This window comes from Mesocricetus auratus, unplaced genomic scaffold (genome assembly GCF_017639785.1).
Source record: "Mesocricetus auratus isolate SY011 unplaced genomic scaffold, BCM_Maur_2.0 Super-Scaffold_100028, whole genome shotgun sequence".
Classification (NCBI taxonomy): domain Eukaryota; kingdom Metazoa; phylum Chordata; class Mammalia; order Rodentia; family Cricetidae; genus Mesocricetus; species Mesocricetus auratus.
The window spans coordinates 7,443,374-7,468,695 of NW_024429209.1; the positions used below are offsets into that span (position 1 = coordinate 7,443,374).

General features: G+C 38.5%; 1 protein-coding gene across 4 annotated transcripts in view; it reads right to left on the bottom strand.

The window, feature by feature from the left end:
• The window catches only part of Chd6 (chromodomain helicase DNA binding protein 6), a 177,951-nt gene that overhangs the window by 132,173 nt on the left and 20,456 nt on the right, over positions 1 to 25,322 (bottom strand). For 3 of the 4 annotated variants that reach the window (XM_040733013.1, XM_040733014.1, XM_040733016.1), the window contains exon 2: positions 3,437 to 3,492. In XM_040733013.1, the coding sequence (XP_040588947.1) occupies positions 3,437 to 3,469 (33 nt within the window). In that variant the 5' untranslated portion in view covers positions 3,470 to 3,492. Of the gene's footprint in view, positions 1 to 2,392; positions 2,461 to 3,436; positions 3,493 to 25,322 lie in introns of those variants that run through there. The other variant, XM_040733015.1, reaches the window with a different exon arrangement.

Below are 25,322 nucleotides of genomic sequence, written 5' to 3' on the forward strand. Positions count from 1 at the left end.
TAGAAGACACAGACAAACTGCACTAGGAACATGGCAGCTGGCTAATTCCACCATGATTATTCCAGTTCACCTTTTGCCACCACCAAAATTGAGTGCTCCACCCTAGGCTTTCCCTTTCTCCCTTACTACCAGCCACTTCCTGAATCGACATAGAGTTACTCTCTTCTTCACTGTTCAGCTCTTTGAAGCAAATTGGCTAACCCTAGAGACCTCACTCTTTCTAAAATGCTCAAATTCTTTGATAGGTCTGATATTACTTGTGTCCCTGTATTTCAATACCAGACCACTACCATTCCATTCACAAGGAAAATCCTGGTTCTTCTGGGGGCATGCACCATCCTACTTTAACTGCCTTTCTATAATCAGACAATACACATTTCTTTAGAAAACATTTAAGTTACTGTTGAACCTGGCCTGAGGTAGAACTTAAATATTTTTTGTATAAAAAATGTGGAAAACTCAGCAATATTTCCTTAGTGAATAATTCACGTTCATATTCACTCTAAGGAAAAAAGTATGGTCTAACTGTCTGAAGGTCTGAGATTCCCACCACTTATCTGAATTACTCTCCCCAATCTATCAACTTTGTGTTTTCTTGAGGACCTAAAAATGAAGGCTATTCCTGCTCAGCTCTTGTTAATGGAAGCAAGGCTCTCACAAAGTCACCAGGTCTACATTACTTCTTGGCTATACCTCCAAGTTTTAATATTACACTTTTAAAAACTAGATTAATTGATCTAGATTACTAAAGTAAAGCTTTTTACCCTTACTACTTGTATATACCACATCTCATGTTTGTCATATTAAAAAAGGATTTAAAAGAATCAGCACAAGTCTGTTTTCACTAATGTGGGGTTGTATCCCCTTACAAGCTGGACTCCAGTCATTACAATTCACACCTTATTTCCCTAGCTAACTTCTGCCTGTCTAGTATTGTCTGGTAATCCCAGTAATTAAACTCCACACACTTCTTAGAGGCAGTTTAGTTGTTTTTATCAATACAGATAAAAAGACTGCAAGAGATTCATTTTCCACTGTTCTTTTTTTTTTTTCCAACATTTCCTCTGGCAATGCAAAATCAATTTCTAAAGCCTTTGTTCTTGATGTGCCACCTGTTACATCCCTTCTAGTTAATAAGAAGCATGATTGTTTATTGCTGAATTTGATTAATTTGTAAAAATCTATCATCTCATTTTAATTTTCCAATAAAATTTTGAACAAGGAAATGAGAACTTTTAAAGATCAGAATATATTTACATGCCATTTTTCTTCAAAGAAGTGGAAAAACTAGAAGAAATGAAGTTTTTTTTAAAAGAACTAATGTTTTTAAAAACAGACTTCCCCACTCCCCTTGCTTCTTTCTCCCGAAGATCTTGCACATGCTGAGCAAGTGCTCCACCACTGAGCTATAGCCTAAGCCATTTTGGTGTTGCTTCTAATGCTTCACAATCAGGTTAAAGTAAGCTTGATGGATATTCACACTGTTACACATCAAACATTTGCTTGCTTCTGACATACCAAATACTAAGTACTTGACTATCTCATTTGATCACTTTCCACACTGTGAAAAACAAGACTGAACTTGTTCCAAGATCCTAATTGATATAGTGGGAATTTCAACACCATTCTATGAAAACTGAAGCTCCTTCTATCCATCCCTAAACTGTGTGATACATACTAAATCCTAGAGCCTACTGATTGTTTTGGTTCCAGTATTCCATTTTCATGTGCTGAATTTCTTGCAGTTCAATAGTCCCTAAGACCCGGTGACAAATACTGAAGGAAAGGACCAGTTCCTCCTATTTATTCAACCTGATCCCAACACAGCTAACAGTAATTTTCAAGTACAATTCACACTGCAGCAGGGCACAGTAGGGTAATTCTATAGTCCCAGCACTCACGAGGCTGATGCACACTGATCTCAAGCTCAACACCACCCTGGACAACACACACAAACTATTCTTCTTTACCAAGACTATCTCAAATACAAACACAGAAACCAACAAACCAACCCAAAACAGAAAACACCCTATCAAACAACAAAAATTCCATTCTGTTCATTAATTACTACTATTAAGTTTAAAATAAAAATACCACTTACTAAGGATACATAATAACTCACCTTAAAGAACGTTTAAAAATTAAACAGTCTTAAGAACTATAAGCCTGCCTGCATATCATAAATAACAATTTTGAGGGTTTGGAGTATAGTCTACAATGCATATAAATGGTCCTTTTTTGTTTGTTTGTTTTTGATGGATGTGTGGTTCTTTCCCCTCTTCCTGATCATAAATGCAACAGTTATAAAAGATTTTGCACACAGCTTTGGATTCCTGTCAGATTGTACCCTAGGACAAATTCCTGGCAGGTGAAACTTTGCTATGGTGCTTACCTACAACTTCCAGCTCATTGTAGCACCAGGACAGAGAAATCCAATGTTTAGGTAACAGTACTGCTTTTCCTGTGAATAACTGACACCAATTAGAATAACTTCTCCAAATCAGGCTCTCCAACAAGGGCCTTCCAGAGGCCCATATCACCCTGTCTCTGACTAGGGTTCCAAAGGAAACTGGAAAGGAAATGTTGGCTAGCCCCATCCAACCACTTTGCGTGGGGTCCCAGTTAAAGACAGGAATTCAGACATCATCACCCCCACTGCTGGATTATTATCCAATTCCATAAAAAGAAAGGCCACCCATCAGACAGACTGTATAAGAATCAAGCTATGTCTCTACATCTCATTTCTCTAAGCTGGTATTCTCTAGGTTCCTTCCAATATAAAGTCATCAGAGACAGAGAAGTATCAACTGAGGAGAAGAGATATCTATACACTCTATTAATGTGTCACACAGGCCATAGTTAGAAGTATTTTATAGATAAAAGAATGCTTCTAAGGCAATGAGGTGTCTCTGAGCTCGAGTTTGAAGCCCCAGAGCTCCCCAGAAAGGAGAGAAGTGACTCCATAAACTTATCCTTTGACTTCCACACACAGCCTATTACACATATATATATATATTATATACATAATATATATTATACTTCATGTGCATGCACACACATAAAATGTGGGTAAAAGTCTTTTAGCAAACTAAATATCAAAAAAAATGATTTATATGTAAAAAACTGTAGAGAACTGATCACATCACTTAGTAAAATCTAAAAAGCTGTTCTAAGAGAGGCGTCATTTCTATGGGGCTAATTTTTACCACTCTCATTCACAGTTTCATTACATTTCTCCTCTACGGACATGACTGAAGCAAAAGGTAAAAAAAAAAAAAATCATGCATTAGAGCTCTGTTACTCTGTATAGAATGGAAAGCAGAGGCAACAGGGAACTACCAGAGATTAAAATGTGATCCCACACTGCTAGCCTATCCTCTTTAGTAGATGTAAGCTACAACAAATGGATAAAACACCTAAAAAAGAGACCACTTACCTGCTTCTCTTTCTTCTGTATTTTCATTTTCATCAATTAAGGGAAGGTATTTATTTCTACAAAACATAAAAAGGCAAAGATTATGATAACTGTCCAACAATGCCCAGACCTCTAAGTCTACACCAGACCCAACTTATTGTTCTAGATGGGGTGAAGTAGAAGAGATACTGTTTTTGTAGATCAAGTAAATTTATAAAATTTGACATATCAAAGCTACCAGGCAACTAAAAGCAGAAATAAAAATAAACGGTATAATTTTATTGGTGGGAATGAGGAGGAAAGGGTACATACAAACAGGTAAACTTATCCTTTGGGGGAAATAAAAGTTCAATACATAAGGTTTACCACAGATAAATCATTCTAATAATAGAAATACAGACCAAAAAAAAAAAAAAAAAAGACCTCAATGGTTTAAAGTAACTTTGTTTAAGAGTGGGACAGGGGTTGACATTGGGTAGCAGATGGCACTTTTTCATCTCATTTTCCTATGCTACCAGATGTTTTAAAACCATGTAAATATATTACTTGGCAAATTGTATTACAATAGTTCATTGTTTAAAGGACTGCTTTCATTCTACTCAGGTCTTAAGCCATCATTCTCATTCCAAGCACAATTTGTCCATGATATGACTTGTGAGACCCTATGAGTCCAGCACTGGTTTCCCAGGACAGGAAAGAACCCTGGCCCAGGAACCCTGGTCCTGCTTGCATCACTAACTACAAGTCTACTTACAGGTCTCACACTCCTCACATACAAATAGTAGAGCCAGGCTTCTGGCTCTAGGCTAGATTTAGAGGTTGCCTAACACTTTACGAGAGGCATACAATCACATCAAAATGAATGTGGTATGTAGACATAAGCAGACCTTATGAGGTGGTGAATATACGTTCCTTAGCTCAACTTAGTTATTCCATATTATATTTATAAATCCTAAAGTCACTTTATAGTTCATAAATATATATAACCACAGTTGGTCAACTTACGACAAAACTTTTTTAAAATTGAAAGTTTTCTTTGAAGTCTAACTTGTTAAGCTGTGGGCTCTGATGACATAGAATAACTCAATGTGGAGTTCACAAAAAAATTGACAACAGTGAAAGGTTTCTGAATTGCAACTACCAAAACTTAGTCAGAATCAAATGTATACTGAAGCAGTATTGCCTACTACACTGCAGTCTTGGCTTGAAACACACACATTTGCTCCTCTGCACTGCACATGCCATCACATTACACAGCACCAATGAACACAACCACGATGTTATGCAGTGCTAGACAACTGCACAGGTTCCTTCTTACATCAAAGCACAATGGCTTTATTTCAGAAAACTAAAACTTTAGTATTTTTCTATTATCATTTCCCAGCATATAAACATCAAATTAGTGTATCTTTGGATTGTATTGTTTTAGAATTTGATTTTTTTAAAGTGCTGCTTGAGTTGTTGACTCGAGTTTCATTTTTTAAAAAAGGTGATTTAGCAAATTTTGGCTTCTGATGAGGGCAAAATTTCCAATTATTTCTGCAATGGCCCTAAACATTTTTGTCAAGTTGTACTATGCATTTATTGAAGCAGCATTCTTCTTTTATGACCATTATAAAACCAAACTATTGCTCAGAGTCTAGGGTGATGACTTAGTGCATGAAATGCTTATGTGCAAACACTAGGATCTGAGTCTAAACCCCCAGAACCTTCAAAAGCTGAGTGCAGTATCATGTGCTGTAATTCCAGAGCTCCTGTGACAAGATGTGAGGTAGAGAAGGGGGAAGCCTCAGAAGCTCATAGCCAGCTAGCCTGGAGAATACAACACAGCGGTTAGCAACAAAAAGAGACCCTGCATAGACATAGAACAAACAAAAAGGAACCTTGCCTCAAATAAGAAAGTGAGGACTGACATCCAAATTTGTCCTCTGACCTTGACACATGCCATGGCATCCATGTGTCTACACACATATACACATGCATACAAAGAAAAAAATCACCTCTAAAAAACATTGAAAATTCCCTCTGTCTTTTAGTCTCATATATTCAGTAAGGACTTAATTCTTTATGTAAAATTAAGCAAGTACAACCATCTCATTGTTATGTAATTTGCTTTCATCTTTATAAGGGGTAAAATTATATGCATGACAAAAATGGCTTCAAATTAAATTCATTATAATCTATTATCAATAAATTTTGACTTGTGTATCTATTTTATATACCTACAGTCTGAAGCCACAGTTGGGCAAAGTTTAAGATTATCTGCTCTAGTGGCTTATCTATGAGGGTGCTGCTATTTGCCAAGAGCACCATCGCACCATCGCCAAAGAGGTAACAAGCTGGAAAACAGGCAAGGCGGGGAGGAAGGGGAAGTCCCACCAGTATATGATGCTTCTAAGTAAGTCAGTCAGCTCTGAGGCAACAATTATTCACCCGAAGACAGCCATCGATTCCAGAGAAAGAGCAACAGTTGTGAATCACAGCAGGTAAAACGTAAAAGAATATTCTTCCTTCCCTGCATTTCATTATAGTTCTAATTGTGCTAAGTTTTTCCCTTTCATTTCAACTTCAAATCACTAGACTCAGGAATGTATCATTCTGAGCTACCACTGCCATGTATTCTTGATTATCCCAGAAAAGCAGTATTTTCAACCTACCTCACAAACTACTACAAATTCTAAAATTAAGTTTAGAAAGTAATTTCAGCCAATAAAAGGGGAATTATCATTTCTAGACATATATACTAAAACTTGTGCATAATAAAATGAAACCATTAGAAATACAGAAAAATTCTTAAAGTCCACAAAATAAAGATGTTACTAACATCACACTGTGTTATGTAGATACTTCAAAATATGTTCCTGAGCACCTCACAATTTGAACAACCTCTCTTAAAATACCTCACTTTTTAAAGGTGTTTTGATGACACACATTAAAACACAAAACAAACAAACTCCACAACTAATCTTTCTGTAAAGCTGAATGCCATGTACTAGGAATGGTTTTTGCTTCTACACACATGAGAAATGGTTTTTACAGCCGCTATTGCTGTTTCACCATCATTCAGAAATTGTGATTAGATCATGACTCAATAAAGAACAAATCAAACAGCAATTTCAGAATCTCAACACTTAATTAAAAAGCATAATATAATACATTTCTGAAAGCCCTGAGTGTATAAACCAGGAAACCTGTCTCAAAGAAAAACCTAACTTGTAAATCACATGAAAAGTAGAAAGACACTAGAACCCTCTTCACTGGATCCCAAAACTTTTAAGTGCACCACGTAATTACCTTCTCCGAAAAGATATATTGCTGATAACATAAAAGTTCCCATTCCCTCCTATGCTCACCATTCGATAATGCTTCTATTAAGAAAAAAAAAAGTGAGTGTCAGGTTCTAGTAAGAACTTATTGCATTACTTTCTCTAGTTCAAACATTCTTTTCAGTAGTGTCTCTGCCATTTTCATATTCTTCAACACTGTACTATGCACACCGAAAAATAAATAGAAAAACATCAGGTTCATGAAATTCAAAAATTAACCCACAGGTATCATTTAGTTTTAATTTAAAAATAAGTTTATTTTATTTTGAATTGAAAGATAAATTGTGTTTATTTTTTAAAGATAAATTTTAAAATAAATTTATTTTGTTTTTAAAGATAGGGTCTTACCACCCCTTACACTGCATGGAGGGCCAGGACACGGAGGTAGGACAGCCCAGAGACCTGGGATAGACTCAAGCACAACTGGCAAAAAAAAAAAAAGTCAATAAAATGATTCCTAATGATATTCAGTAGAATATTCATAGATTGGTGCTTAGCCCAATGGTCATCAGAGGCTTTACCTAGCAACTGATAGAAGCAGACACAGAGACTCACAGCCAAACATTAGGTGGAGCTCAGGAAATCCTGAGGAAGAGGAGGATGAAGGATTGTAGGAGCCAGAGGGGTCAAGGATACCATAAGAAAACCCACAGAATCAACTAGCCTGGGCTCATAGGGACTTGACAAGGGAGCCTGCATAGGATTGACCTAAGCCTTCTATATATATATGTTACAGTAGCTTGGTCTTCTTGTGGGACTCCTAACAGAGGGAGCAGGGGCAGTATTTGACTCTGTTGACTGCTTTTGTGTCCCTTTCCTCCTATTGGGTTGCCTTACCCAGCTTAATAGAAGAGGGAGTGCCTGCTGCATCTTGATAGACCATGGCTGGTTGATATCCATGGGAGGTCTACCCTTTTCTGAAGAGTAATGGAGGAAAAGGAAGAAGAATGGATGGGGTGGGTGGGAGATTGGGAGAAGAGCAGGAAAGGAAAACTTTGATCAGGATGTAAAAATCAACAAAATAAATATTTTTAAATAAAAAAAAAGAAAAAATTTTAAAAAAACAAGACAGAGTCTCACTATAATAACCATGGTTGGTCTGGAACTCTCAGATCTCTGCCTTCCCAAGCACTGGCATTAAAGTAATATAGCACCACACTCAGCCCCAGCAACAATTTTTAAAACCACACATTCTAATAATACAATTCAAAGATTACTAATTTGATACTTACATGCTGAGGAATGACATGAAAATATTAAGTCTTTGTTTTCTCTAATTAGACCATTACACTACTAAAAGAGCAGGAAACCACACTTACGCACAGTGTTATAACACAACAGTCTTGACTCTCTACTGTGGTGTTTTGGGCAGCATTTGAGGGCATTGTGGTGCACAGGGTGAAATGTGTGTTGTGTTCAGAACCACAACCGCAGTGAGGCTGCATGCAAATGCACATGTACTGCCAGACACATCTTGGATTCATTACATATTCAACTCTGAATTAATCTGTCATCATTCTATGTGGGTATGTGCATGTGGGTTCCAGCTGCAGGAGACCAGAGGTGTTGGATCCCTGGAGCTGGAGTTCCACGAGGTTGTGAGTCACCTGATGTAGGTGATTGGAACTAAACTCAAAACCTCTGCAGAAGCAGTATGTGTTCTTAAACAATGGGCCATCCCTCCAGCCCCCAGAAACTTTCTACTGCTGAGACATTTTGGGGACCCTCCCCAACACACATTCAGTTACATAACCCACAGTTTAAGAACTCAGTTTTTCAATCACAAAGAGGATCCAGTAGGTGAAAATTCCCTCAGCTCCACCCCTTATGATCATTAGTGTTAATTAACAACTGTTGACAGAATTTAGAATCACCTGGAAAATGGGCCTCTGGCACGCCTGTGAGGAATTGCCTTATTACATTAATTGATGCAGTAACACGCATCTTAATAGTGGGTAGCATTATTCCATGGTAAGGAACCCTGAACTGCAGAACACCGACAAACTGTGCACTAGCTTGCTTTCAGCCTTCTGTTTCCTGATTTGTGGATGTTATGTGACCACCAGCCTTCAAGCCCCTGCTGCCTTTATTTCCCTGGCATGATACACCTTGAACTGTCAGTCAGAATAAAAAGTAACTAAGACATAACCTATTTACTCTCTGCAACACAAACTGGACAAGGTTATTTATGTTTCACTAGGCATGAAGCAATCTATAGGTGTTATTAAATATCAAGAATTTGAAGTATCAAAAAATATAGTTTAAAACCAACCTCTAAGAGTGATTAGGCACGCAGTCCCTGATTATCAATGGTGACACCAGCCTCAGAGATTTGGATAATTAAAGAGGATGGCAATCTATGGTGTCTGCTACTCACTGAATAAAAACTATATGACAGTCAATAGTGCTGCCAACCCTTAAGGTCAGGGAGGGTGGTGGCATTCCTAAGGACTAGTCCCTGAGAGTCCACCCCTGACAAAGATGACATAGTTAATCTCCAGGAGGAAGATGGTTTGAAACAGGTTGGAAAGAATGATAAAGGACCAAAGTACAGTGACCACAAGGAGGAGAAGCTGAATTTTTAGAGGAGTTTTAAGACTTTAAAAAGAATATTTTTTAGCACAGATTCATTTATACCCCTTAGGCAAGTACTATATATGGATTTAATAAATGACGGTGGTAAACAACTATTGGGATGGTAACACTCCATCTTCCAGGGAGGGGGCACTTCTGTTTTATAAAGTATTAAATTCAAGCTTACTACATGTATTATTTTGAAACAGCCACAGAGGCTGGTTATCAGCCCCCTCAGTTACATTCATTTCCTCCTAGAGTCTCAGGGCCTCCAGAGATGGATGCCTTTTCTGTTCTCTTTAGCAGAAACAGCACCTCCCCTTTCTTAGTCTCTCATCTCATTGTAATCCTATTTCTTGATACTTGCTTCTCCCTGGTATTTTACTTTTGGGTTTTCTTTGAATTAACATTTGGTTAATTTTTAAACATTCAGTAATGTATTTTTGTGCGCTGGTGTTTTTACTGTATTCTAAGCTTATAGTGTCCGGTAACAGTGGAAGGCTGTTCAAATGACTAGTCATTTTTGCCTTTCAAAGACGACCACATGATCTAATAGGCATGCTTTTGTGCAACTATAATAAACCCAAACTGGTGTGAGGAAAGGCTTTTCTGCTTTAAAACTGTGGTTGACAGTTGCATTTTGTATTAAAGGTAGTCCAGTTACATATATACTGGAGGGCTTAAACAATCTGTGAATATGCAGTGCTGAGATTAACTGTCTTGTACATGTTACACAAGTATTTTACCATTGAGCTACATCCCAAACCTTGGGTTTTGATAAAGAATCTATGCAGCCTAGGCTGGACCATAACACTCCCTCCTGTCTCTGCATCTTGAATGCTAAACTCTGTCCCACCACATTGGGCTTTTCCCTGCTTCCGATGATGGGACTGGTATTCTATAAGCTATATCAAGTAGCCCCACCTATTAGGATGTACAGTTAGTAAGTACATTAGACCTTCTTATGTATAACTTGGTCGGATCTTTGATGTTCTCCACTACCTGCCAGAGATAAGATAAACTCATGACTATAGTCAGCAATTATTTGCATCTATAGGATTAAACCAACAGGGCAAACACATCTGTTCTCACGGCTGCTGTGTATTTAGTAAATCAATAGAAACATTAATGTCATACATGGATTTATCACAAATGGAATAAAGGGAAGTTATCACTGAATGAGAAACTTCTAAGGCTTAGATTTTAAAAATCTACCTTTTCTTCTGGATTAGTACCTAATTAGGAATACTTGTCAAAGGTCACTCATGAGGAACCACTAGTGCTATCCCATTTCCAAACTTTGATAGCCCTTTCAGAAAAGAATATGTATTACTACCAACATTAACTTAAAACTCCACTCTTGGGGGCTGGAGAGATGTCTGAGCAGTTAAGAATACTCACTGCTCTTGAAGAGGATCCAAGTTCAGTTCCCAAATACCTCACTGAGTAACTGAAACTGCCTGTAACTCCAGTTCCAGGGGACACTTGTACAGGCACCTATATACTCATATACACACCAACCAGACACACATATATACAAATAATTAAAATAAATCTTTAAAAACTGCTCTTCAAAAGAAAAATGTTCAAGCTGGGCAGTGGTGGCGCACACCTTTAATCCCAGCACTCAGGAGGCAGAGGCAGGCGGATCTCTGAGTTCGAGGCTGGGCTGGTCCGACAGCCTCCAAAACAATACAGAGAAACACTGTCTCATAAAAAAGAAAAAGAAAAAGAAAAATGTTCAAAACAGTCCATGTTAAAAGCTCTGCTCTCCTGAAGATAGACAGCATAAGCACAGAGAATCATGATTTTAATCCTTGTCTGTGAAAAAGAAATCACCAGCAGTAAAGGCAGTAACGGAGGACACCTGGAAACTCTTGTTACTGAACTAGATAAGAGGTTTGCTGTAAATCAACTGTGAATTGCAAAGTTCCTCTAACTGGATCAATATCCTCAGGCTATTTAATTACTACTGACTTCATTCAGTGTCTTCTGTTGATATAATTGTTTTCTATAATCCTGACATGACACAAGTGTATAGAAACATTTCAGTCATATCAGACATGACACAGTGTATAGAAACTTCAGTAATATTATGTTCACAGAATCAGAACTGAATGTGCATACCTGTGTGCACACAGTCAAATTTTTCATTTTTATTTTTTATTGTGTGTATGGATATGTGCATGTGAGTGCAGGTGCCCACAGGTCAGACAGGATTTTAGATCTGAAGCTGGAGTTACAGATTCTGACACACCTTGGGCACAGAGTGCACTTTTAGTTACTAAGCCAACACTCCAGCTCCATAGTCCAAAGTTTTAATGAGACCGTTTGCATAGCATGTGGATAAATCTCAACCTCAAATCTCAGCTCATATCTTCAAACTAATTTCTTACTACTAATCTGGTGATAAAAATTCACATGCTTGGTTGAGCAATACTATAGACAGCACCAGAAATAACTAGACTCTTCCAGAGCTATCAAAATCACATCAGGGCATTTAAAACCTGCCTTTGTTTCCTTCCTCTATCTACACTATACACCATAATGCCAACTGGTGATAACTAGGAATGAACACATATGTACACAAAACTGAAGAAAACAGTCTGCTGATAGCCAAGCCCATTCAAGATTCGGAGTCCTGAAAATTCAAATGATAATCCCATGTGGGAAGACAAAGGTTTTACAAATGACATTCTACAGTCATCCTCTGAAGGACCCATCAGTAACATGGTGCCTTTGTCTCCTAATACTTTAATGCCTTCAGTAGAACAGTAACAGTTATCTAAGTTCTGAATACAAGCATAACTTGGGCAATTTATCAAATCTTCCTGGGTCTCTTTCAGTTACAGAATATGTATAAAAACTATGTGGGTTTTTAAAAAGTTATTCCATTACATCAAAATAAGTCACCTATGCAAAGTAACTTCAACATGCCAGGGTATCAAAAATGACTTAAGATATTTCTTCTTTGTGTTTACCAAGAAAGCATATAAAAAATACAAAAATTTCTCAACTCGGAATACAAATTCTAAAAAGCTACTTGAGGCCCAAGATAACTCAGAGGGTAAAAATATCTGTTGCCAAGCCCAATGACCTGTGTCCAACCCCTTGGACCCTCATGATGGCTGGGAAGAGAGAACTAACTCATAAATTGTCCTCTGACCTTCACTTACATGGTACAGTATGCACACATGTTGCAAAAAAAAATTTAACTAAGCCGGGCGTTGGTGGCGCACGCCTTTAATCCCAGCACTTGGGAGGCAGAGGCAGGCAGATCTCTGTGAGTTCGAGGCCAGCCTGGTCTACAAGAGCAAGTTCCAGGATAGCCTCCAAAGCCATAGAGAAACCCTGTCTCGAAAAACAAACAAACAAAAAAATTTAACTATCAGACATATTTTTAAAACATAGCTGTAAAATAGAACTACTGATACACAGATGAACCTCAACTGTAACTATACTGACTAAAAGAAGCAACTAAAGAGGGAATACTCTGTGATTTCATTTATATGACATCCCGAGACAAAAGCTGAAAGCCATGACTACATGGCTGGAAATTAAAAACATTCCGAGGAATATTCAGTAAATACAAAACTACAATTAGGACGCGTGCAAAAGATGCAGAACTATGGCAGAGGATAGTTCCACTCCTGACGAGAGGGAGCAGGAAGCAATTAGGACAGCTTGAAATAATTATTGTTCAGGAGGACACTAGAACACACCTCAGACAATATGGATGGATCTTTCCAATAAAATTACACAAAAAAGAAACTATTTTATACAAATTCATGAGATACTTAAGCATGGATAAAGACTTGAGGAATGCAACTATAATTCTGTTCATTTAAATTCATAAAGTCTTCCATTACAGTTTTGAATTTTCAAGCCATTCTTACAGAGCAATTTATGGCAAGAAAATCTAACTGGTAGTGATCCAAGACAACTATGCTACATTAAAGTACAGTTTCTAAAAATGCAAGGTTTTACCAAGATGTCTTTGCTTAAAGAAAATAGATTCTGAATCAGTTTTACAGGTGAAATTCTGAGACCTAAATATTTTCATATCTTTACCAAACCACCTATGCAAATCAAGGGAGATGCTTCACCCTGACAAATTTGGACATAGCAGTTTCCCATAAGCTGTTCAACCTTGGGCCCTGGGGCCCTGCTGTTTAATAAATGACAAGAACAATTAAACTCTAAATTTTGAAAACCATTTCTCAAAGCTAGGAAACAAGAAGGACCCTAAGAGGAAAATACATGGTACCCTAGAAAAGGGGTAAAGGACAAGATCTCCTGAGCTAATTGGGAGCATGGGGGGAGGGGAGAGGGAGTTAGAAAAAAGATGGGGAGAAAAGGTGAGAGGAAGACATGAGGGGAGTATTGGGCCCCAGGCCCCACAGGGTCTCTGTGGGTTGCTTGTCAGCCAATAACCACAGGTGCATCCTATCCTGGCTTACAGCCCCAGCCTTGCCCCATGGGCATCAACCTCTAATTATGAAAACATGAATTCTTACACCTGGGGTTTTTCCACTGTGCTATAAGTCTGTATATAAGGCTGCTCCCTCCTTGCAAAACACGCACACACGTGTGCATGCATTCTCAGCACAAATGGCCAGGCGTCTTGACTTTCATTTAAATCTCCAGGCTTTCGCCCTTGCCCATGGCACAGGCACCACAAGGGAGCAGAAAGATTGAGTCAGGGGAAGAATAGAGCAAGAGATACCATAATAGAGGGAGCCATTATAGGTTTAAAGAGAAATCTGGCACTAGGGAAATGTCCAGACATTTACAACTAACATCTAGCTGACCCCAACTAACAATCTGAGCAATAGTCGAGAGGTTACCTTAAATGCCCTTTTCCGATAATGAGATTGATGATTACTTTATAAGGCATCCTAGAGCTTTCATCCAGTAGCTGATGGAAGCAGAAGCAGACACCCACAGAACTCCTAGAATCCAGTTACAGAGAGAGAGGAGTGATGAGCAAAGGGATCAAGACCAGGCTGGAGAAACCCACAGAAACAGCTGACCTGAACAAGGGGGAGCTCATGGACCCCAAACTGATAGCTGGGAAGCCAGCAAAGGACTGTTTCAGAACCCCTGAATATGGATGTCAGTTAGGAGATGTGGTTAATCTATGGAGCCTCTGGTAGTGTATCAGTATTTATCCCTAGTACACGAATGGACTTTGGGAGCCCACTCCACATAAAGGGATACTCTCTCAGCCTAGACACACGGTGAGGGTCTAGGCCCTGCTCCAAATGATATGACAGACTTTAAAGATCCCCCATGGAAGGCCTCACCCTCCCTGGGGAGCAGAAAGGGAATCGAATGTGGGGGGGGCAGGAGAGGAGGGGAGGGAAAAGGAACTGGGATTTACATTTAAAACAAGCTTGTTTCCAATTTAAATTAAAAAAGGAAACAAACAAAACAAAAACAAAGACTCCCTCATTCTCAATCCCTCCTTTCCTGAAACCTGTAAACAGAGTTCTAAGGTTAAGGGGCAAGCATGACACAGGTGCTCCAAGACATGAAGCTATGACAAGGCTCTGGCAGAAGCAAATAAAGACGGCTTTGGGAGGAGGGTGAGGGAGCAGCTACACAGAGCCCACCTCCCACCCCAGCTCAGCACTAAGTTTGAAAAACAAAAGCTATTTGTTTCTCCAAAACTAAAAGCAGAAACTATACACAGTATGACAATGTTTCAGAGAACACTGCCTTTATAGGTGTACCTAACCAAACCACCAAAATCTCCTAATTCCAACCTACATTACATGTAACTCATTTAATTTGTATCCATATTAGTACAGATTGACCATTCATTTTAAATTCATAGTATACTTGCAAATAAAATATATTAGAACTGACTCCCAACACCTAAATAATTATTTAGACATAACAATCAACAATGTTTCAGATTGACACAAAACACTATCTTTTGGGACAACTAGTCTGAGGAACAACAGAATTCATGCCAAGAGAGTCACAAAGAAACACCAGTTACATTCTTAGTAAACTCTCAAATCAAAAGACAGTTTATAATATAAACTTAATTACAGTTCTGTTACCCTCAACAGAAGCCCCACATTTCTGGCACCTCCAACACCCTAGAATTCCCCACTGCAATTCAGGTTTCACTTCCACAGCTTCTTCATACGATGTCTTGTCACCGACTCCCCATGAGAATCTGACCCAACTACATACTGCCTGGCTTCTTAGACTTTCCTTAACAACCCTGTGCAAGCCTCTAAGACTTAGTAATAACTCTTACATTCTACTTGTGTACAAACTGACCACCACATAGATGACACCAGGTCTTGACACCAGCTTGAGCCAAGTTCAACCCCTTTGGACCATAGCTGTAATAGCCTCTGATTGTCTAGACAATTAAACCTAGGAAAACATTTCCCTAGGCTACCCTCGTGAATAGAGCACCCCAGGAACCCTTACTTTTTAAAGGACAGTCTTTCAAATGAATTTTCCATCCTGGGAGTCTAGGTAAGGTCATGCCCTATTCCTGGAGGTTCCTCAAAGCACCCTTCCTGTAGAGGACACTAGTTTATTTAGCAACTACTTTTGTCAGCAACTTAAGGGTGCTGCTTTCCTGGCCATCTAGGCATTTCTGCATCAGTTTTTCTTCCAATTCTCACTGTAAACTTGGCTAAAAGCAGCCAGTAACAACCACAACAATGCCATGCTATTCTGAAATTTCCACTACCAAATTAATCCTTGAATTTATCCTCACTCAAAATTTCAGGGCAGGGAGGGACAAAACAAAATATACTAGAATTTAGCAAGAATTAACTCTAGTCCAATTCACTGGCCACAGTTCTACCAGCATTCTGATTTTCTGAACTCCCAACAGAATCTCCCATTAAGCTCTGCTGATAGCATTCAAGAGCTTTCCTAGTTTGTGTTTCCAAACTTTCCAAATTCCTCGTTAAAAAAAAAAAAAAGCAAAACCAGTTTCGCCACAAAGCTGACAGAAACTAAGGAATGCTTTATTTTGGCTCCAGTTTCCATCTCTGAAAGCTTCCTGAGGGTTCCATGCCAGGGAAGGCAGGCATGGTAGAGTAACAACAAGGAGGTGGAAGGTGGACAGGCGCTCTCGCAGCCATGGAAACAGTCAAAGGCTTGCCCCTATTTACTTTCTTTGCTAGCTGCTTCACTACCTGAAAGTCCCACTGCCTCCCCAAGCAGCACCAAGAGCTGAGAACCAAATATTCAAAATGTAAGCATGTCTGGGAAATATCTGATTCAGAGTGCAACAGTAACTGCATGGGTACAAAAAAAAATCTCCAAAGTTGCTACTCAAGAGTTGATAAGAAGTATAACAGTAGGGGGTTAGGGAAAAGGCTCAAGGAGGACTTGCTGTGCAAATGTGAGGATGAGAGTTCAGATGCCCAACCTGTGCCTTGAAAGTAGTCCTTAGGCAATCACAAGCCAGTGAAGTTTTGCTGGATATGCATGATGAGAAACAAGGAGGTGCATTTATGAAGAAAAAAGTTATTTTTTTCATAATTTTCAGTTTTTATAGGCACACATAAAGATCTTCTGTCTTTTTTGAGGTGTGGGTCTTGCTATAGGACCTGGCTGACTCTGGACTTGAGATCTTCCTGCCTCAGCCTCCCAAGTATGAGGTATGCAACAATGTTGCCCAGATAAATTTACGATTTTACTGATCATCTCTCAAAGTCTTCTCTCTTGAGTTTCATGGCTTTCTTCAGAGTTCACTAAATAAGTAATCACATCATGTTAATATTTGGGGGTCATTCTTTTCAGTTTGCTGTCTCCTATCTTCCTTTATGCTCTCTAGCTAACATGAAGAGCTCTGCTTCCTCAACTTTCCTGAAGAGGCTGCACTCTACTGAGCCCTATAATTCTATAATTCTATAGCCTCAGTCCTTAAAATGCGTGTAGAAAAACCTCAGTAAACAAACCCACCATAGAAACAGAAACAAGTTCCCCATCTAACTAAGTTTTTTCTCTGGGTACATAGGCAGACAGGTAGGTAGATAACAGAGAAAAAGAAAACACAAATGGATTGTTTCCTCCAACAAGATTTCCTGAGAAGGGAGACTACACAGAAGCTGGAGAATGACTCAGGAAATCCACAGCTGTCAGAAGTAAAAACAGTCTTAGCAAAACATGCCAAGTACTTACAGTCTTCACAGTGAGGAAAAATTAACTGAAATAATCATTGTCAAAATTATAGCCTAAGTACAATTAAATATATTTTTAAGCCCAACCCAACATAGCACAGCTCAGATCAATCCCACAAAACCTTTCCTGTTAAAAGTTCACATGCACACACATTGTGCAACAGTATACAAGCCCATCTCCTTCACCATCAAACTGAGAAGGCTTCCTCATCTTTTTCTGTAGTTCACATCCCTATCAATGACTACCGTCTGTTCAGATCAAAAGGTTGGTATGACAGTTCAGATTTTGGGTAATCTAGTAATTTTCTTATCCACACCGCTTAACCTTTTATCAAATCAATACAAAGCAAGCATAATTCAAATAAACCATAAAGCTTTTAAAGCTGTAACAATTCTGTAATAGAATACACCCACCCAAATTATTCACTAATCACACCCGAATTAACATTTCATAGTGATAAAGTAAAAACAGAATCACATCTAACAAAAGAGGGAAAAGGATTGCTCATGTTTGTTAAAATATGAGAACATTACTTTGACAACAACACACATAGATTAAAACAAATCAAACCACCACCAAGTCAGGGCCAGCAAGATGTCTCAGTGAGTAGGGGCACTTCCTGCCAAACCTGTTGACCTAAGGTGGATCCCTGGGACCTACACAATAGAAGAAAACAAACACCCACAGTTGTCCTCACCTCCATATACACATCATAACATACATGTCTGTTGTGCGATATTTGTTTACACTGTGTGAAGATGTGTCACTATGATTGGTTTAATAAAGAGCTGAATGGCCAATGACCAGACAGGAGAGATTAGCCAGGGAGAGAAAACTATGGGAAGAAGAGAGGCAGGGACACCAGCAAGACTGAAGAAATTGTACATCTGGTACAGAACAGAGGTAACTAAGTCACATGACAGAATGTAAGTTAATAAACATAGTTTAATTTAAGTTAAAAGAGCTAGTTGGGAAAAGCCTAAGCTAGGACCATGTTTTCATAATTAATATTAAGTCTCAATGTCATTATTTGGGGGCTGGCAATACAAAGATAATCCAACAAGAAAGCTTACTGCACATACACACATATACATGTGCTATGTCTGTAGCTATTAAGATACTAGCTATAAGCCAGGCGTTGGTGGCGCACGTCTTTAATCCTACCACTCGGGAGGCAGAGGCAGGCGGATCTCTGTGAGTTCGAGGCCAGGCTAGACCGACAGCCTCCAAAACAGAGAAACTCTGTCTCGTAAAACCAAAAAGAAAAAAAAAAAGATACTAGCTATAGACAGCTCAGGATAGTGGCACACTGTACAATCCCAACACTAGCTAGCTGAGTTCCAAGCTGCTGTGGCTACGTACAGGAATTCTGTCTTGAAAAATTAAAACAAAAATAACAAGACACTAGCTGCTGGGCTGGAGAGAGGCTTGCTGGTTTAGAACATGTACTATTCTTCCAGAGGGCTCACAATCACTTCTAACTGCAAATCTGGGGCATATAAGACCTCTGACTTCTGTGGGCATCTGCACTCCTGGGCACATACTCCCACACAGAATACATAACTAAAAATAATAAAAGAATACTATCTATCTGTAGGCCTTCTGCTACAAAGACGTGTCCTAAGATCTACCTCCGTGGCTGTGTGCAGAGCAACCACTTTATGAAGATAAACAGGGTTCAGAGGCTATAGGGTACAGACTGGAGCTGTTTGCCATGGTCCTTCTACCTCTGAATTTTAAAAACAATGAATGACTATAATAATAATCCTACCTCCAAATCAACATGCTTATCGGTAATGTGGGGAAGAGTAACACAGTGTAAAACCAGGATACACAAGCAAAACCCCACAAGATGGGGAGAACAGCCAGTCTCCACAACAAATAAATTGCATTAACCTCTAAAAGGGGGAGGCTATCATCAATTTAAAAACAAAACAAAAAAACTTCAGAGATATGTCAATTAATCAAATGCTGTCTGTGAACCTTATTTTGACTCAAAGAATTAGCTGTAAATAGCCATGTTTGGAAAGCAAAAATGAAGAAAGTTTTCAGTTTAGGTAACAGTAAGAGATTAGGGTTAATTTTGTAGGGCATGACAGTATGATTTTTTTTATAAAGTCATACCTGACAGATGTGCACACTAAACAATTAATAGATGAATGATAGGTTGATGGAACCTACCTTTTGAGAAGGAACAGATAAAAATAAATAGCAAAATTCAGTGTATTATTCTACTGCTATGTCATTTACATTTTCCTTAAATTAAAAATATTCTTAAGGAAATGTTCTTAAGGACTAAAGAAAGGATAAGAATCTAAACCCCTATATTTGGCCACCATCCAACAGGCATGCACAACTACAGAGAGCCTAAGTATGTAAATCAACAAGAGGCTCATGCTAATGGCCTTCATCAACTATATAGGAGAGGCTCTGGGTGAGCTTCTTTGTCAACAGAGAAGTATACAGCCACTGAGCCAGAAGTCTTAACAAAACCAATCTCTCCCAACCTCTATCCAGAGAAGTTATTCAAGGAAGCTGAACTAAGACATGTTAGTTTTAAACACAGCATATGTTAAGTTTATTTCCAAGTCTTTAGGAGTTCATCTCTGTGCCGTTAAAGTTTCTCCAATATTCATATAAATAAATATAATTGCACAAAGTTGAAGAAATCACCTTTTGTACAGTAAAAATACCACCATGGTTTAAAAAAAAAAGCAAACTTAAATAAACCAATTGCTGCTTCATGTCCACCGCTCTCCACTTAGCAGAGGCTTTTAGTATGACCTCATACTAGGTGTTGGTAGAGTTGGAGCATTAACTGACTGTATCACAAACTTGCAGGTCAATACATTACCTATCTTCTTTCAAAACGTCACATAACAATTGCACTTATACAATATTAGAGGGCACCACTCAAATGCTTTGACCACTATTAAAATACAGATTAGTTCAATAATCCAGGCACCAAAGAATCTCTCATCAGGCAAGGGAAGTAATTAATCAAAAGTATTTTATCTTGCAAAACTTCTGTCTGCCACGCACTTCGAGTATCTTTTATCAACCTATCATCCCCTATTCTTGGCTCTTGTATGCAGTTTGTAACTTGAACATAATTTGGTTAGTGATGGTGGTAAAAAGAGAACCTATAAAATCAAACACATGATGTTTAAAGAGTAACTACAGTGTTAACATATAACAGAAAACAAACTATATACACTAACATATATTTGATTGCAGGGAAAATCATCTGGGGATCAAGTTCTCTTGGGTATCTGTTTTGCTGCTGTTGTTTGAGATCTTACTCTTTTAGGAACAGGACAGATTATACCATCCCAGAAACAGAAAGGAACATTACCACCAGCAAGATAAAATTAATTAGCTGAGATCCCTCTGCCTTTAATATTACAAGCAAAGGTGTTACTTCCTTAATTAATACAGAAGTAGCTATATTTATCCACACTAAGATTTAGATGGTGTTCGGTTATTAAAAGCTCTTCTACTTAAATTGACTTCTAAGAATCTTAGGTTGGATTTGCCTTTCTAACATTCACTGTTAACAGTTAAGATGCCAGAAGGCAGCAAACTTTACATAACAATCTCACAAAATAGGAACAATTACAAGCTTAATGAGAACCAAAGGAAGAAAGGACTGGAAGATCAAGCACCCCCTAACCCCTCATCTCTAATTCCAGCACTAAGGTGTCAGAAGCAGGAGGATCAGAAGTTCAAGGCTAATGACCACATGAGATCTTGTCTCAACACACACACACACACACACACACACACACACACACACACACACACACACACACGGAGGTGGGGACAGAGAGAGACAGAGAGAGACAGAGAGTGTTGTGATGTTATTTTTGGTTGTCCAGTTGACTACATCTGAAATCAACTAAGATCCAAGCATCTAGGCATGCCTGTGAAGGATTTTCTTGATTAGCTCATATGTGGTAGAAAGAAGTAACCAAAATCTGGGCTATACCTTTTGATGGCAGCACACAAAAAGATCATGGAAGAAGGAAGCTTTTACTTTTTGTCTGCTTGCTCCCACCCTTACTAGCAAGTTCATCTATCCTGCTGCTGAAGCTTCCTTCGATGGTGTTATATCCAGGACTCTAGCCCCAGACTCGGACTTATGAGATATCCAGTTGGTACAACTACCAGATCCTTGCCTTTCTGTCAGGAGACAGCCATTTGACTACCTAGACCACACCCAGTAAGCCATTCTAATAAGTCAATTCTGTTCCTTTAAAGAACCCTAATTCGATACCTAAGCTAGGATGTAAATACAGGTAGTATGGCTCAGGGTCCACACTATAACATGAGCATGTGCTTTCCATAACAGAACAATGTTAGCATCATCACCATTAGAAGTTTTAAGAATAGAAAAAAGGTAAACCATTAGCAATGTACTATATATATATAGCAAGGAAGACTCCATAAATGTTAAGTGCCACTTAGTACCCAAAACATACCTAAATAAATACTAAAAATAATTTTAATCATAGCCTTAAAATTGTTATAAGCAAATTTTAAGCTGTCCAGGATCATCTGGCAGAGGCCAAAGGGTATTGGATTTGCTTGCACCCACCGAAAGGGAACCCTGGTCGCCTACCCACCAGGAGAGGAAGACACTCTTTCTACACCCACTGGAAGAAGTGATGGGGAAAAGGCAATATAAGAACACACTCAGCAACAGAAAAACAAATATGACACCACCAGAGTCTAGAGATTCTACACCAGTAAGACCTGACCACCCCAATGTGGACGAAGCAGAAGAGAATGATCCTAAAAACACCTTCATGAAAATGATAGAGGCCCTCAAAGAGGATGTGAGAAAATCCCTTAAAGAAATGGAAGAAAAATCAAACCAAAAAAATGCAAGAAATAGAAGAAAAAACAAACAAAAAATTCCAAAAAAATGGAAGAAAGGGAGGAAAACACGAAGCAAAAATTACAAGAAACAATTCAAACAGTGCAAGTACTGAAAGTTGACATGGAGACAATTAAAAAAAAAAACACAGTCTGAAGGAATGCTGGAAATCGAAAAACTGGGGAAACAGACAGGTACTACAGACACAAGAATAACCAACAGAATACAAGAGATGGAAGAGAGAATCTCAGGTATTGAGGATACACTAGGAGAGCTAGAAAGAAAATTTCAAAGAAAATCTGAAGTCCAAGAAATCCCTAACACAAAATATCCAGGAAATATGGGACACCATGAAAAGACCAAACCTAAGAATAATAGGTATAGAAGAAGGGGAAGAAACCCAACTCAAAGGGACAGAAAACATTCAACAAAATCATAGAAGAAAACTTTCCCAACCTAAAGAAAGACATGCCAGTGAAGGTACAAGAAGCTTACAGAACACCAAATAGAGTGGACCACAAAAAAAAAGTCCCCTCACTACATAATAATCAAGACCCCAAGCATACAAAATAAAGAAAGAATACTTAGAGCAGCTAAGGAAAAAGGTCAAATAACACATAAAGGCAAACCTGTAAGAATTACACCTGATTTCTCCATGGAAACTCTGAAAGTCAGAAGGTCCTGGATAGATATTCTATCAACACGAAGAGACCACGGATGCCAGCCCAGACTATGATACCCAGCAAAGCTTTCAATCACTATAGATGAAGAAAACAAGATATTCCATGACAAAACCAGATTTAAACAATATGTATCCACTAACCCAGCCCTACAGAAAGTTCTGGAAGGAAAACTCCAGTCCAAAAACGTTAACTACAACCAGAAAAACATACAAAATAGATAATCCCATTTTACCAATACCCAAAAGAGAAAAGGGGTAGAAATCTACATACAATTCCACCAAGAACAACCATTCCAAAACAAACGAGAACCAGCAATCAAAGGTCATTAATATCCCTCAATATTAATGGTCTTAATTTGCCCATAAAAAGGCACAGGCTGACAGAATGGATTTGAAGATAGAACCCATCCTTCTGTTGCATACAAGAAACACACCTCAGCCTCAAAGACAGACATTACCTCAGAGTTAAGGGTTGGGAAAAGATTTCCCCATCAAATGGCCCCAAGAAACAAGCAGGGGTAGCAATCCTAATATATAACAAACTATACTTTAAACTGAAATCAATCAAAAGAGATGAAGAAGGTCATTTCATATTCATCACAGGAAAAATCCACCAAGGTGAAGTCTCAATTCTGAACATGTATGCCCTAAATACAAAGGCATCCACATTCGCAAAAGAAACATTACTAAAACTCAAATCACACATAAAACCTCACACACTTATACTGGGAGACTTCAACACCCACTGTCACCACTAGACAGGACAACAAGACAGAAACTTAACAATGAAACAAAGGAACTAATAGAGGTTATGACCCAATTGGGTTTGACAGACATCTATAGATCATTCTATCCAAACACAAAAGAATATACCTTCTTCTCAGCGCCACATAGAACCTTCTCAAAAATTGACCACATTCTTGGCAACATAGCAAACCTCAAAAGGTACAAGTTGGAATAACTCCATGTATCTTATTAGACCACCATGCTTTAAAGTTAGAGTTCAACAACAACATAAACTGCAGGAACTCTACAAACTCATGGAAATTGAATAATGAGATATTGCGCCATGCCTGGGTCAAAGAAGAAATAAAAAAGGAAATTAAAGACTTCCTAGAATTCAGTGAGAATGAAGACACAATATATCCAAACTTATGGGACACTTTGAAAGCAGTGCCAAGAGGAAAGTTCATAGCATTAAGTGCCCACATGAAGAAACTGGAGAATACTTACACTAGAGAACTAACAGCACAGCTGAAAGCTCTAGAACACAAAGAAGCAAACTCACTTAGGAGGAGTAGACGCCAGGAAATAATCAAATTGAGGGCTGAAATCAATAAAGCAGAAACTAGGAAAACAATACAAAGAATCAATGTAACAAAGAGTTGGTTCTTTGAGAAAAATCAACAAGCTAGACAAACCTTTATCCAAACTCACCAAACGGCAGAATGTGAACATGAAAATTAACAAAATCAGAAATGAAAAGGGGGACATAACAACAGACACTGAGGAAATCCAAAGAATCATCAGGTCATACTTTGAAAACCTGTACTCCACAAAATTCGAAAATTTAAAGGAAATGGTCCACTTCCTAGATAGATATCACCTGCCAAAATTAAATCAAGAGCAGATAAGTAATTTAAATGGACCTATAACACCTAAGGAAATAGAAGCAGTCATCAAGTTTCCCAACCAAAAAAAGCCCAGGGCCAGATGGCTTCAGTGCAGAATTCTACCAGAAATTCAAAGAACAGCTTATACCAATTCTCCTCAAATTAGTCCATGCAATAGAAGTAGAAGGCAGGTGGATCTCTGTGAGTTTGATGCCGGGCTGAACCGACAGCCTCCAAAACAATACAGAGAAACCCTGTCTCGTAAAACCAAAACAAAAAAAAACAAAAAAACCCCACAATGCCAGGGTCATTGTTAAAGAGTCCATTAGGTAAAAATGGGTTAGTAGGTCCATCCTAATCAAATCTAAGTGGTGTTCTTATACAAAGAGGAGGCGGAGGAGATTTGAACATAGACTCGAACAAGAAAAAAACATGAGAAAACAAGCAAGAAACAGTTCACTCAATCCAAGAGAGACTTCCTACAAAATCAATGCTGCCAGCAGACACCTTTATCTCAGACTTCAGAACCACCAGAGTTGTGAGCCATCCAGCCTGTGGTATTTTGTTATGGCAGCCCTGGCAAAGTGATGCAATGGAGAACATATTTTGCTATAAAATCCAGTGAGTGGGGGAAGAAATGTTACACACAAATCCAATCTTATGGGAT